General features: G+C 41.6%; 1 protein-coding gene across 4 annotated transcripts in view; it reads left to right on the forward strand.

Moving 5' to 3' along the window:
- The window catches only part of tep1 (telomerase-associated protein 1), a 60,265-nt gene that overhangs the window by 39,905 nt on the left and 5,494 nt on the right, over positions 1-14,866 (forward strand). For all 4 annotated transcript variants that reach the window (XR_005640727.1, XM_039815963.1, XM_039815964.1 and 1 more), the window contains 10 exons: positions 47-182; positions 948-1,196; positions 4,200-4,351; positions 5,757-5,864; positions 6,010-6,114; positions 7,469-7,598; positions 7,728-7,813; positions 8,448-8,574; positions 9,115-9,245; positions 9,433-9,554. Coding sequence is in view for 3 of the 4 variants with exons in the window: in XM_039815963.1 (XP_039671897.1) it covers positions 47-182; positions 948-1,196; positions 4,200-4,351; positions 5,757-5,864; positions 6,010-6,114; positions 7,469-7,598; positions 7,728-7,813; positions 8,448-8,574; positions 9,115-9,245; positions 9,433-9,554 (1,346 nt within the window). In the remaining variant the exon portion in view is untranslated. The remainder of the gene's footprint in view (positions 1-46; positions 183-947; positions 1,197-4,199; positions 4,352-5,756; positions 5,865-6,009; positions 6,115-7,468; positions 7,599-7,727; positions 7,814-8,447; positions 8,575-9,114; positions 9,246-9,432; positions 9,555-14,866) is intronic.

The raw sequence follows: 14,866 nt of genomic DNA on the forward strand, positions 1-14,866 counted from the left end.
CGCAGAATTTTCTCTCCAAAATTGATGTTCTCATTTGGTCTTTTAGTGCGAGCAGGAGCCTCCATTGAAGAAAGTGAAGTCCGTAGCATCTGAGCCTGCTGCTCTCTGTGTGGCTATTAATGGAGACTATGCTGCTGTGGGCTACCATGGTGAAGGATTCAAACTCTTCAGTCTCGACTCAGGTGTGTTATTTGCGCTAGGAATGTAAACAAAAAAAAAAAAATCATATTGATTAGATTGAATTAGTGAAAGACACCAACCCGACAGAAGAAATACAGATCTGCAGAAGACCCCTCAAGGAAAATGAGAGGGCGTGGCTTCAAGTCCTTAACTCCTATCATACAACCTGGTTGTTACAGTCACATAATTATTCAGCAACATAAAAAATTCACCCAGCTTTCCTCCTTTTTTTTATTACTATAATTTCTTACACTTATATTGTGTCTGTATTTTCTGTCTTGCTTGGGTCTTTTATTGTGAAGTACTTTAAGACTAATCTTAATCTGTTTTTGAAGGGTGCTTTAAAAATAAACTTTACTTACTGATAGATAGATAGATAGATAGATAGATAGATAGATAGATAGATAGATAGATAGATAGACAGAGAAAACATAAATATTGATGATTATATTGAATTAAAAGACATACATAAATAATCTACTGTATATTTCTATTCTAACACTCCTATCTCCCTCCACCCTGTTTACATATTGCACAAAATGAAAATAATGTGCATTTTAAAAAACACATAAAATAGATCTGATAAACAAACAGACAATAACTATTTTTTAAAAGGTTGAAGGAATCTAAGGCAGTTAACAGGGCAATAGTTAAAGTCTTAAAAAGTAAATCTTCTTGGCTATTAAGTCATTATAACATTCAAATGCGTTTCTGTCATTAAGGCCTTTAATGTCTAAGGATAACTTCTTCTATTTTTTTTATCATAGGTGAGAAGATCTGGGACTCCACACTTGATGTGTCCATCCTGAGCCTGCTGTGGGTGGTTTTGGACGCAGAGCAGAGCGAACCTGGGCTGCTGTTGTCTGGAGGGAGTGACAAACGCGTGAGGGTCTGGAAGAGAAAGGCAGGAGAGGAGGGACTGCTGGGAGGCCTGGAAATGTCTGGAACGTTTGGTGTGCAAGCAGGCACCATCCTGGCTTTAGCACAAAACTCCACATACCTGGCGATGGCTTCAGGTTAGTGTAAAGTACAAACATGACCTAGGGTTTTACAGAAATGTCATTTTACTGTTCTAATGGTTTCCACCGTTACATCAGTGTTTCCTTTAGGATTTTTGTTAGCAGTGGGGGCAGGTCCGAACACCCCAACCTTCCCACCCCCCCATGAAACGGAACTGAGACTTCGCTGCAACACAAACAAATATATTTATTCGCCTCTATTCACACACACAATGAGGCATATTTTCAGTTGTGATTGAACTGTATTTTTTGAGTTCCTATATAGGCCAACTTTGAGCTTGACATATAGGCTAAGCATTCTGTAGCAAATAACAATAAACCCACCATTAATTACATTATCTTAATGCAGTGTAACTACTTCAGCATGTAAATAATGCACCTAAAATACAAACGTGAGCAATCGCTATTATATCAAATCAACCGCCACGTGCAATTTAGCTAGCAGGTGAAGAATACAAACAATGAACTGACATTTTAAGTTATACGACTTACAGTTGTCAAGGACGTACACACACCATCTCAACTGGCTTATCATCCGGACAGCGTTTCTTTTTCCTTTCTCCCTTTTTCTGCCGAGTGACCGCGCTATTCTCCGACATGCACTCTAACAATCAGCCCTATTTCTGATACCGTGGGGGGGCAGAAATGTTGCCGTGGGGGGCCGCCACACACTGTAACATAATATATTTCTCGGGTAGGACGTGCTCTCTCCTTTTCTTAAACATCTCTCTTTCTTTTCTTTTTTTCTTTCTTCTTTTTCTTTTTTTTTTATTCCCCAAAAAAATACAAATACCAGCAGTGGTTTTACCCTATTGTTATTATCAGCCTGGATTAAAATACAACAGGTGCATTTTGCTGTTTATTTAAGTACTGTTATTATTTAAAGTTGTGACCATTATTTTTTTATTCATAATTATTCATGTGACAGTCATTGTTACTGTTATATTGCTGTATGAATACTGCTGTTCATATTGTTGTTAGAAGTTTGATGAATATATTATGGCAGTTGTTGAGATAATTAGAAAAGGCTGATAAAATTTCAAATGTGTTTTAAATTAAGTCTGTTACTAAGGGCAATACATACAATGCTGTACATTTCTATAGTTGACCAATGCACCTTGAATTATTTTAGTTGATTATTTTTTTTTTATTCTTTAACAATGAGGATCATGTTTGTTCCACTTCCATGTGCATTGTATTTGGCATTCTTAGCACACAATTTATGTTGTCCAGTAAACTGGGACTATAATTTGGGAGGATTGTACAATTTAATAACATATCCTAATTGTACAATCCTCCCAAATGATAGTCTTAGTTCACTGGACCAGTAACTATCTAGTGATGTAGGCTACTGTGCATTCATGACAACAGTGAGAGGACACCTCAATGGTTTTTGACCTTATATTTGGGGGGAAATAACTGATGAATATCACTCTGTTCCATTCATGTTTACAGTGTGCATGGAATTTATCACTTAATTATCTTCATAGTTTCTAGATTTTAGAGTCCAATTTCTTCAGTGTCTTTATTTTCTATGTCCATATATACAGGGAGCAAGGCATATAATATGTAGAGAAGGAAACTCGGCCTCTATAAAAAATAAAAAAAATGAAACGCGTAGCAAAAACAAAAGCGTGGCAGATAATAACGGACCGACTGAATGATAGTCTAAAAATATAGATTTATGAAATACTGCTCTTAACTGAAACCATTCAATAAGTCACTGTCATTTGCAAAAATGAACAGTTGTACACTTTGCATTAAAAGCGAGCAGTGGAAGTTAATATGACTTAGGACATTTATATTTTAGCCCATGAGAGAGAGGGAGGAACAGAGTGAAAGAGATATTTACGCATCATATTCTAGCGTTGTAGAAAATTGATCTTCATTGTAAATTTCCTGAGAAACATTATCTTCTGCTTACTTTTAAGGCAAAGAGTACAACTGTTAATTTGTGCAAATGATTAGTAGCCTAATCCTTGAATGGAATGATTATGACGGCGTCAGTTAATGTATATATTTAGGCTACAATTACGCATTCAGTCGGTCCGTGATCGTCTGCCTCGCTTTCTCTCGCTGTTTCATTACAGCGGCCATGTTTCTTTTCTTTTTAAACAAATAATGTGTTTCACGTCGTCATACTTCCACAAGAAGCTGCTGCTCACTCTGTATAAAGTATGTACTATGCGTATTCTCCATTTTGGCATCAGTAAATCTGTGATCGACCTTGCGGTCTTTTGAGGAAAGCCGTGGACGCGCATCTATCTGAATTACTTCAGCCTGGCTCAACCTAGTCTCTCCTCTTCAGCCTGGCTTGGCCTTCGTGAAACGCACCAAGCCAGGATGCACAGATTAGACTAGGTCAAGCCTCGCTTTATCAGTTATCCTGGATTTATATATTCTGCTTTTGTGAAACAGGCCCCAGCTCTTAACTTCAATTTTACAACCACACACATCAAAAGATAAAACAAATATAGAAAAAAGAAAAGCAAATAAATAAATACAAACCAAAAAAATTATAAGGTGCTTGAGCTTCCTTCCTTATTGAAAACTCAGTTTTTTCGATAAACTCAGTGATCTCTCGGAGTAGTCAGAATGACAGAAGAAAGGGCACAAAACAAAAACAATAATTTCCATAAAGAAATAAGACAAACAGCCAGAAATCGCAATTGGTCGGTCCTCCTTATTAAATACAAACCTTCCTACCAGCCTTCAGTTCTAATAAACTTTTCCCACCTTTCAACATGTTTTTTAACATCTTCAATTGTATTTAAAATCAATCCTTCCAAAATATAGTAGCGTTTAATAACCCTTTTCAATTGGCTGTTTGGTTGGTTTATTTCTGGATCAAGACGATAAAACAGTAATCCCAAGGATGACATGCTAAAGTAAAATACTTATTTCCAGCTCGGTCCTTGGTCGACATTCAAGGAGTGCACATCCCTCTTTCCACTCATACCTGTTAGATTATTTCCCCCTCTGTATTTCTCTTTGATTCAGATGACTTCACCATTGTTCTGTGGTTGTTGAGCGATCTGGCGCTCGACTCCGCCGTCGAGCCTTGTGGGTTCCTGAGGGGCCACAGTGGGGGGGTCACCTGTCTGGCGTTCAGCCCTGATGGTGGACAGCTACTGTCCGGGGGAAAAGATCAGGTAGTGTGTGTGTGTGTGTGTGTGTGTGTGTGTGTGTGTGTGTGTGTGTGTGTGTGTGTGTGTGTGTGTGTGTGTGTGTGTGTGTGTGTGTGTGTGTGTGTGTGTGTGTGTGTGTGTGTGTGTGTGTGTGTGTGTGTGTGTGTGTGTGTGTGTGTGTGTGTGTGTTTTAGTGTTTTAGTGTTGTGACAATATTGGAATTTAGTTCAAAATGTTTTGTCACATGGATTTGAACAGATTTGTGGCTAATTTTGTGCAGGGATTTTGGTATGCTTGATTCTAGGGTTGGACAATATGACACAATGTACTGTGAGAGATTTTGCCATACCATTTATTTCATGGTTTGTCTTCCTTTTGATATCACTGAGTGCACAAGGCCATTGTTGGCAATGTTGCAAATTAATCAATCAGTTTCTGGTAGGGCTGTAGACTGGGTAAACCCAGCCCGATCTGCCGGCGATTTGATTTCCCCCTGTAGCTCAGGCTGGAAACCTGTACGTTTATCTATCCTGCTTCCGTTACAATTTTGCGGGGACCAATAACAAACTGGCTTATCCACCTGGCGCGCTATTGGCGGGTTTAACACGATGACGATAGAGAAGCGACCAAGCGGCTTTTTGTTTATATTCAACATAGCGGCCGCCGAAGCGCAGCAACCCGTTGATGCCGCTGTCGCTGCTACGTTGAAGGACTGTCCAATTGCATACAGAGTCATTTGAACTATGCCCATTGATCACGCCTCTTGTGCAGTAGAAAATACAGAGCAGACTCTCCCAGACTGATGTTCAATCTTAAAAGATTGAGCTTGGTCTGGTGATAGCCAGACTAGTAGGGCTGTGCAATTAATCACATTTTTGATCGCAATTTCAATTTTGGCTCCTGACGATCACAAAAACAATGTGATCGAGAAAATCTAATATTTTGCACCTTATGTTAGTAAACTCTTCTTGTGTCTTGTGTTCTGAATGAAACGGACACTTTCCGCTCCTCCCGAAGGCTAAACTCACTCAGCCAACATTTGAAAGTAGCGTTTAGATTATTTGTTTTAAGGGGGAATTCGAAAAGTTCAACGAGAAAAGGGAAGGGAAATTTCACAGTTCAAGGTGTTTTCACTGTTGATTTAACTGTTTTACTGTTTTTAAAGTTCTATAAATGCAATATCTTTCCAAAAGTCAATAAGTAATCTTGTTAAATTAAAATAATTGTGATTATGATTTTTTTTTTCCATAATCAAGCAACCCTAATTAATGGCAATATTGGATTATATTATTCATGATTTTTGCATCGATGTAATGAAGTTCCTTTGCTGGATTAGCCAACAACAGTCATTCCTGTCTGCCTTTTATTAATATAAATGTGGGTGGGATTGGACAAAATAACGCAGCAGTGACCGGTGTCTTTGTTTCAGGCCCTGATGGTGTGGGATGTGAGTTTGTCTCCTGCCGTTCTCACTAAGTCGCTCCCTCACTCTCACAAAGACTGGATCACTGGCTGTGTTTGGACTCCAGACTGCGTGGTAAATCTTCATTACATTAAGGAAATGTAACTAACTGAGTTACAGGTCTGCCCCCGAATAGAGCTATTACCTGAGTCCTATAACTACAGTATACTTGTTATCCTTTATGTAAACTTGTCTTCATCTGCCTTCTTTTCTGTTCCAGATTAGCTCTTCCAACGACGGGAGGCTTTGTTTATGGGATCTGCAGGCAGGCCAGCGTCTCAGAGAAATCTCCTGGAGGAATCCTCTTACATCTGTCTGCTGTGTGGTGAGCAAATTCTACATTTATCCATCAGAGAAAATACAGGGTGTGTTGTTTCCTTCTCTCCTGAAACATCTTTATGCATTTAATTGTTGCGTTGGCGCAGTAAATAAGCTTGCGTAGTTCGTTTATAGAGATCAACAGTGTTTAATTTCCTCCATAAGGATTTTGATTATCGGCCATAATGTCTAGTCAGACTGACCACGAGCTCCGAGGTTGTGAAGCGAAGGTATCTGCTCCTGTAGAAGCCAGAAGTCGTATGAAATCAACCTTGTTTTAAGAAAAAACATGTTTTATTCAGGATCTTATGGAGAAATACTATACTACCCACAATCTTAAGCGTGACCGTGACATCTCTAATTGGTGGAGTTCGCTGGTACCATGGAAATGTTTACCACACCCGCAAACGGATAGTGAATTGCTATCATCTGATCGTTTCTGTACACAGTCAATTCAATTTTATTTTATTTATAGTATCAAATCATAACAAGAGTTATCTCGAGACACACAGATAGAGTAGGTCTAGACCACACTCTATAATTTACAAAGACCCAACAATTCCAGTAAGTCCCCCCAGAGCAAGCATTTAGTGCTCCCTTTTAGGAAGAAACCTGGGACAGACCCAGGCTCTTGGTAGGCGGTGTCTGACGGTGACGGTTGGGGGTGTGATGAACAGTGTCAATAATAGTCACAATAAAGATAATGGATCAGTGACTAGAAATAGTATTTGTAGTAGTTCATGGCATAGCAGGGCACTGCAGGGCGTAGCAGGGCATAACAGGAAGTAGCAGGGCATAGCAGGACGTAGCAGGGCATAGCAGGGCACTGCAGAGCGTAGCAGGGCATAGCAGGGCGTAGCAGGGTATAGCAGGAAGTAGCAGGGCATAGCAGGACGTAGCAGGGCATAGCAGGGCACTGCAGAGCGTAGCAGGGTGTAGCAGGGCGTAGCAGGGCGTAGCAGGGCGCGGAGCAGGACCACAGCGATAGCTGCAACCATGATTTAGGTGGCACCCTAATCCAAGGAAAGCAGCTGGGCGGAAAAAAAAAAAACATTTTCAAAATGTTGTTTTCCGGCGAATCAAATGTTTTATGGTCACGATTCATCTTGTAGCCGGTTGGCTTGGCTGCAGGCTTAAGACTCTTTATATAAGCATTTGATGAAACCTCGATGGAGATATTGAATGAGGGGGGAAACACTTCATTCGAGCCGTTCATAAAGTGGGCGGTCACCGTTGATCTCCATAGTGTAGAGATTTAATTGCAGGTCAGTCTTTGTTTTCTCTCTTCAGACTTGCACGTAGTGAACCCTCAGCCTCATTAGGGGGTTTCTGTGTTGACTTGTCTGGTGCTCTGTGTGCAGGGACTGTATGTGGTAGCCGGCTGTGCAGAGGGAGCGCTACATGTTTGGAACTGGGAAACAAACATAGAAATCTGCCACATTGCTGCACACAAGCAACGTATACACCACTGCTCTCTCCTCCCAAATACAGGTACACTTCTTGGGAAATGAGTGCACACATACAATCATTTGTCTCTTCCTCTTTATTTCATATTGTACAATTTGAGTCTTGTTTTGAAATGATTAGTTCTCCTTTCTTTTTCCCTGCTTTGTTTTTAAGACAAGAAAAAAGACGTCAACCCAGAAGAAATGACTGTGTTCACCGCGTCTGATGATGGCACAGTAAAACTCTGGAAACCACTGCAGGTCTGTCGCTCAATATCACATGGGGGACGATGTGGTTTCAAAATTGTTGTTGTTTTTTGACAATTTTGTAAAACTAGTGCAGTGCCAGTTCAAAATGTGCCTGTTTGGAATGGGCTTATTGCTCGGCCTCCTGTGTTGCTGCTTGTAGCTTTTTTCAGAACCATTGTACCCCGAAATAACTTCCAGAAGGCTCCCAAAGCACTTAATATGCATGTAAACTGTATACTACTGACCTAACTGTGTACTTCTACTTTAGAGGAAACGTTCTACTACATATACCTGACAGAGAATGTTGCAGATTTAGATTCTACTTACAAAATATCACAATTAACTATTTATTATCCAGCATTACTTTAGTGTTGAAATCTCCACCTTGAAGAACATTGTTCGGACGATGCCTCTCTTTTTACTTTAAGTAAACCTTATGTATGGCGTTTTGACCATACCGCATAGATGAAGCGCCTTGTGAATGTGTGCTTTTTTATTATTTGTTTTTATAAAACTCAACCTGTAAAGCATGTTGCAGGGTGGTTCAAACAGGCGCGGCTCGGCTGCAGCTCATCTAGAGATGCGGCGTGTCCCCTTATTTTAGTCTGTCACTTATTTTAAATTTTTCTTTTTTCTTTACGTACAGGTGGAGCACTTTGGCACCTTCCAGGGTCACAGTGGTGCAATACATGGAGTTGCTCGCAAAGAAGGAGTCCCAGAATTCCTCACCGTTTCTGAAGACTGCTCATTGCGATGCTGGATATGGGGAATGGGTAATACTTTATATTTTGCCTTCACGTCATATCGTTAAAAAAGAAAAGGATTCACAGTGGATAATAATGCACTGCTCCAAAACCATTGATGGGATGCAAAATGAGATATTAATGAGTCTGGTAGGAATGCACAAATACAGTTGAAACAATGATCCAAGTATTTTGTTCATTATTGAGATCTTGATCATCATAATTACTCATCCATTTGTTGGATTTCACTAATAACCGTCTCCTGATGCTGCTCAGTGAAGGAGACAGAACATGATTACCTGTAGAGTGTGTGTGTGTGTGTGTGTGTGTGTGTGTGTGTGTGTGTGTGTGTGTGTGTGTGTGTGTGTGTGTGTGTGTGTGTGTGTGTGTGTGTGTGTGTGTGTGTGTGTGTGTGTGTGTGTGTGTGTGTGTGTGTGTGTGTGTGTGTGTGTGTGTGTGTGTGTGTGAGATCATGATTTCAATGTTCTGTACCTCATATATGGTGTGTGTGTGAGACCTTTTTTTATTTTGAAAACTGTCCCAGTTCACCTCTGTGTTGTGTCTTTTCAGAGAGTCCTCCCAGTGTGACAGGCCCGGTCACAGCGCTGTGCTTCTCTCAGAGAGGGGATCTGCTTCTTGCTGGTTATGAATCCGGTTTGCTGGAATTATGGCAGCGCAACACTGTGGTCGGCCGCAAGCAGGTGAAGACATGCACAAGAAAAAAAAGGGATGTACACTGTATGACGTGTGTGTGTGTGTGTGTGTGTGTGTGTGTGTGTGTGTGTGTGTGTGTGTGTGTGTGTGTGTGTGTGTGTGTGTGTGTGTGTGTGTGTGTGTGTGTGTGTGTGTGTGTGTGTTAATCCCACTGTGTGTGTGTGTGTGTCTCAGGCTTCAGACTGCATGGTGACAGCGATCTGCTCCATGCCTGATGGCCAGTTTGCTGTCAGCTACACGAAACTTGCTGTTGATGTGTGGAAGCCGGTGTGGAATCAACAACACAGCACTGCGAGGTAAACAGCCGCCTTACTACTGTGAGCTACCATACTGTAGCAGCTCCACTGCTGTAGACCTCTGTTCACAGATAGCCACAAACACACGGGGAGGAATATTTGCCACAGCTCTTTATTTGATGATCGCATCAGCAGTGAATTGTCCCACAATCCGTCTGGAGCTCCCTCGCTCCCACTTGGCCCGAGGCTCTCGGTCACGAGGGCAAAACTTTGCGCTGTCCAGCCCACCACACAGTGTCCGCGTCTCCTTTCTCACAGTCGGCCATCAAGCCCTTGCTCCGGCTCACTACTGCTTTAAAGGGAGAGCAAGATTAGACAACTCGCTGCAGCTGTGACAATCAGTCCCTCCCTGCCCGCTCACCTGAGCCACCACCTCCTCCCCACACCTTCTCCACACCTCCACACATACATACAACACTACTTTTTTATTTTATTTTTTCAACTTTTATTTAGTCAGAAGTTATGAACACATTTTCATTTACAAAGAAAGACTTCAGGAAACAACACGAGAAAGCAACAAATACACTTTTAGTGATACCAGCGTTTGTTTGCATGTGACAAACGAATGAGATAGGGGAGGAAATGCAAATACAAACTGAAAGTCATCAGTCTTTCTCTCTGTTCTAAATGTGAAAATAGTGAAGCATTTTACCTTAAATATGCTGGTATTTGAAAGCAGTGATTAGCTGTGCATTGAGAATTACACATTCTCATCACTAATGTGTCAAAATTAATATATTACATTATTATGAGTGTCCCATCCCATTGATAGAAGTTACTGCTACAACTTCTACTCCGCTGCATTTCGTAGAGAAATATTGTGCTTTTTACTCCACGACATTAATCACACAGCTTTAGTTGCTAGTTACTTTACAAATTAAGATTTTTACACACAAAACACATGTAGTTGATCAAATCTAAAGTTTTATTATAAATTTAATTACCCAACTGTACCTACAAGTCCAGCTGAAATGATTAGACCATTAAACACTTAGTTGATTGACAGAACAGTTTGAATTGTTTCCAGTTAATAAAATGTGAGGATTTTTCTGTATCAGTACTTTGACTTATAACACTTTAAAGGTGCTCTAAGCGATGTTGGGTGATGTGAGTTCTTTTGACCTTTGAAGTATTCTCAAACAAAACGGAGGCTAGCTCGCCCCTCCCTCCTCCTCATGCCGTCCCCTTCCTCCCGCGCACTAACCCCCCCAACCCCCACCCCCAAATCCTTCTTGTCGGTTGGGGTAAAGCCGGGGACACACGGGGCCGATAATGGGCCGTTGGACAGTCTGATTTTATATATATATATATATATATATATATATATATATATATATATATAACGCTCCCATCAGGCAGAGGACAGAGAGGTATGTTTAGCTGTTATCCAGCATGCTAGCAAGTCTACTAGGCAAAGGGCTGGATGTAACGTTGTTGTCACATACACAAAACACGTACATATTCACTTACAAACACAAATAATAGCGTTCAACAAAACTGAGACTGACACACTTGGCCGTTCATTAAAAAAGTGGGTCACAAAACCAAGCTAGATAACACACGCTCCAACCTAGGGAAAGGGCTAGGAGCTAAACACGTTGGAAACACTTATGTCAAACTCCACAAGCTAGCACTCCGACCATAGACTGTATGAATAAATCCTGACTCCGACGATATCACAGATCAATAATAATGCGTTACTAGCTGCTAACTAAACCACAGCAGGTCTGTAAACAGACTCCAATGTCCCTTTCTACTCACCCTGATGCTAGCTGGTGTCCACCGCCTCAGGGCAAATCGTTGATGCAGAGGGAGTTCAACTCGCAGAAAAAGCTGCTAGTTCCTTAGTAAGAGGTATCTGTGCAGTATCCATTTGTGTAATATCCATCAACGACCACAAGGAAAAAATCTGCCAACTCTACACTAGCCTAACGTAAACGGCAAAACTCGTGAATCCTCCGTGCATCTATGGTCAACGTGTGGTCACTCTACTACATGCAGCGAACTTTTTTTTCTTTTTTCAAACTTTATTTATTTTGGTTTTAACATTTTGCGTGCAGGTAACTTAACAAGCGATCCCATTGGATGAATTCGTCCAATCACAGATGGATTCAGTTGCAGTGTCCATGCTCCGGCAGCGCCTATGGGCAGCGCACACACACCAGTCACTTCCCCCCACACGATCCTGTACTTTAGGTGGAGCCTGAAACCATGGACTGGTCATCCTCCATGTGGTGGTAGTCAGACACTGCAGGCCTGTCCCTCACAGGCTCAAATGCGTAACCTATGCCATTAAAATTACTCATTTTCATGTCCATGCTGCACTGTAACCTATATACCTTCGCAGGTCCTACCATGCCAGTGACGTCATCGAAATTGTCAGTGTTCTAATAATAACAAACGTAATTTTTGTGTTGCTTAAAAAAAGCTATATGGATTTTTTTTTATTAAAATTGTTAGTGTAATTCATTTTTATTTGTCATAACCAACACATTATCAATGCAGATTATTTCAGTTCAGTTCATCTTTAAGACACTATCAAGTTTATACGTTACCATGGCAATGGTTTTGATTTTGTAGTGTTGACATTTAAAAACAAGTCAATTCCAGTGATTCAATCAGAATCATTCTTAATACACTCTTCAGCCTGAACACGTACTGTTCATTTGTGCTTGTTGAATTAACTGTGTTTGAGTACTCTCTACTCTCCAGTCTATTGTTAGAAATCGTAGACTGGTGGTAGAGCAAAGCAAAGCTACAGTGAGAGTTCAGCTCTGGGAGTTTGAATTGGAGGACTTTGATGAGGAAGATGCCAAGCCTCTTCTCATGGTGGTTTGGGAGGTAATCAACAGCATGAAAATGAGAGACATTGAGTTTGAAGCCAGAAGGCTACTGAAGTCGCCAGAAGACATCCCTCCTTGTTTTCCACATCCAAAGCTTGTTAATTTGGCTCAGGAGTACGGCAGGAGCCTGACACAGCAGCTGCAGTCGGCTCCCAGCTCCAAACTGCTTGGCCCAAGAGATGTGGTGATGGAGGTGCTTCCAAAAGTCTTGCAGGGCTTCTGGTTACCTCCTCCAAGCACCTTCCTCAACATGCCCTCCCAGCAGCTCAGTGAAATGGCTGTTGGTGTCACAAAGTTTGGTTTGGACCGGGTCTCCACTGCTTTGTCCACTGTGCACCATCGGGTCAACTTCTCCCGGTCCATCAGAGACAGCATGGTCCTGTATATCCAGGAAACGGTTAGGCAGATGTACCCTCAAGACGTCCTGAGGAGAGGGCTTAACTGCTTTGCAGCAGAGGTGCTGAACATTATTGTTGATGCTGCAGTGAAAGAGGTCCTTGTGCTGTTTCAGCCTCCGACTGATACTCATGTGACTGCAAATTCAAGCACCAAAAACGATTGCACCCAGCACACCCAGGCTGGAGATTTGAATGAGGAGCCTGGTCTGGAGGAAGATGGTGAACCAATCCAAGATCCAGAATCTTCTGTTTTGTCTTCTCCGCCCACTCCTCTGACTCCCAATGCTGAACCTGCTGCCAATATTTTCTTGAATGAAACCATATCCTCTGCCTCTATGCCCCGCCTAGAAGCTGACTCTGCTGTGGTTCCAGCTCCGCCATCTTTTGTTCCCCCTACTGATGAACTTCTTGCCATCACTGTCATTCAGGATGGTTTGACAATCAGCCAGATTGAACCAGTGGAGAAGTTTACCCCAGAGACAGATGTTGCCAAGGTGTCATCACCACCACCACTTCCTCTGACCCCTACCACTGAACATCCAGTCATGACATCAGTTCTGGATAGTAACAATATGAATGAAAAGACCACCAGACAACCTGACTCTTCTGTCTTGTCTCCTCCACATGCTTCTCTGACTCGTTGTAAATCTTCTGCAAACATTGACTTGGATGAAATAGAGGATTCTTCCTCTGCGCCCAGCTTAAAAGCTCCTGTGGCTACAGCTCATTCACCCCCTCCGTCTGCTCCTGCTGAACCCACAGTGACTACATCAGCCCTGAATAGTGAGGACTTGAGTGAGAAGATGACCAGAGAAACAGACTCTGTTGTGGCTTCAGCTCCAACACCTACCATGACCCCTCTTGATGAACCTCCTACCATCACTGTTGTCCAGGATGGTTTGACAATCAGCCAGATTGAACCAGCTGAGCAGCCTGCACCAAAGGCCGACTTTGCTAAGAGGACATCTCCACCACTTCCCATGACTCCCCCTGCTGAAACACGAGTCATTACTTTAGTCCTGAATGGTGAGGATGTGATCAAGGAGCTCAGCAGAGAACCAGACTCAGCTGTGACTGCGGCTCTACAGGCTCTTCCAATCACCCATCACGTCAGGTTATAGGGTGCTTTTATCCAGGGATGGTGTCCGTGTGGTAGGGAAGTGGCTAGAGCGATTGTCTTGGGGGCACATCGGCTGCAGCTGGAGGGTCGCCAATTTTTGGTTGTTCTTTCGGGCTCCCGGGCTAATGTCATTGAATGCCTATAATGGTTATTATTGCAGTCAATGCCGTGTATAACTACCCACCGCAAGTACCACACGAAGCCTATGGTTTAGCTTTAGACTTGGTGGCTGATCCGTCATAGAAAGAGAGAAGGAGGCCCATTCAATTGCGCTTTTAAATGCGGACAATTTACGGTATAGTGGACAGAAAAAGGCGCTGATTACCCGATGAACTGCAGGTTTGGTAAATCCGACATAAGCTTATGTATCACAAAAAATCCTAACATTTATTTTTATGTAAGGATATACAAACAGCCAGCAATAATAACAGACGTAAGAAATGAGCACTTTGAAGTGCAGAGAAATTATTAAGGTGACAAAGTTTTTACTACATCCACGAAGAATAAACAAAGGAATACATCAGAGCAATCATAAAGTACAATACTCTTGAGTTACTAAGAAACGTTCTAATTATAAATTTGAGGGTATTGGTACTTCTCTTACTGGGGACATTAGTCCTATTAAATGTGCAAAGTTGACCAAACGTGAGAAAAATGTTGGCTAATAATAAAAAGGTGAAAGGGGAGAGTATAATTAATGGTTTATAGGATAGTACTGGTAAGGTACTCCAATTTGACTGAATGATAGACATTTACAAACTTTACTCACTCTAAACACTAAATACATTTAAGATGATAGGCTACAATGTATTACTGTGAGAATTGTAATACACTGATCCCTGAAAAAAATGTCAGTGAGTGACTAGCAATTATTAAGTATTATAATACTTGACCTTAAGTCACTATAAAATTCTTTTTAATGTGTCATTATTGTTATAAAACATTATGGAT

The sequence above is a fragment of the Perca fluviatilis genome, chromosome 11, assembly GCF_010015445.1.
Source record: "Perca fluviatilis chromosome 11, GENO_Pfluv_1.0, whole genome shotgun sequence".
In the NCBI taxonomy this organism is placed as follows: Eukaryota; Metazoa; Chordata; class Actinopteri; order Perciformes; family Percidae; genus Perca; species Perca fluviatilis.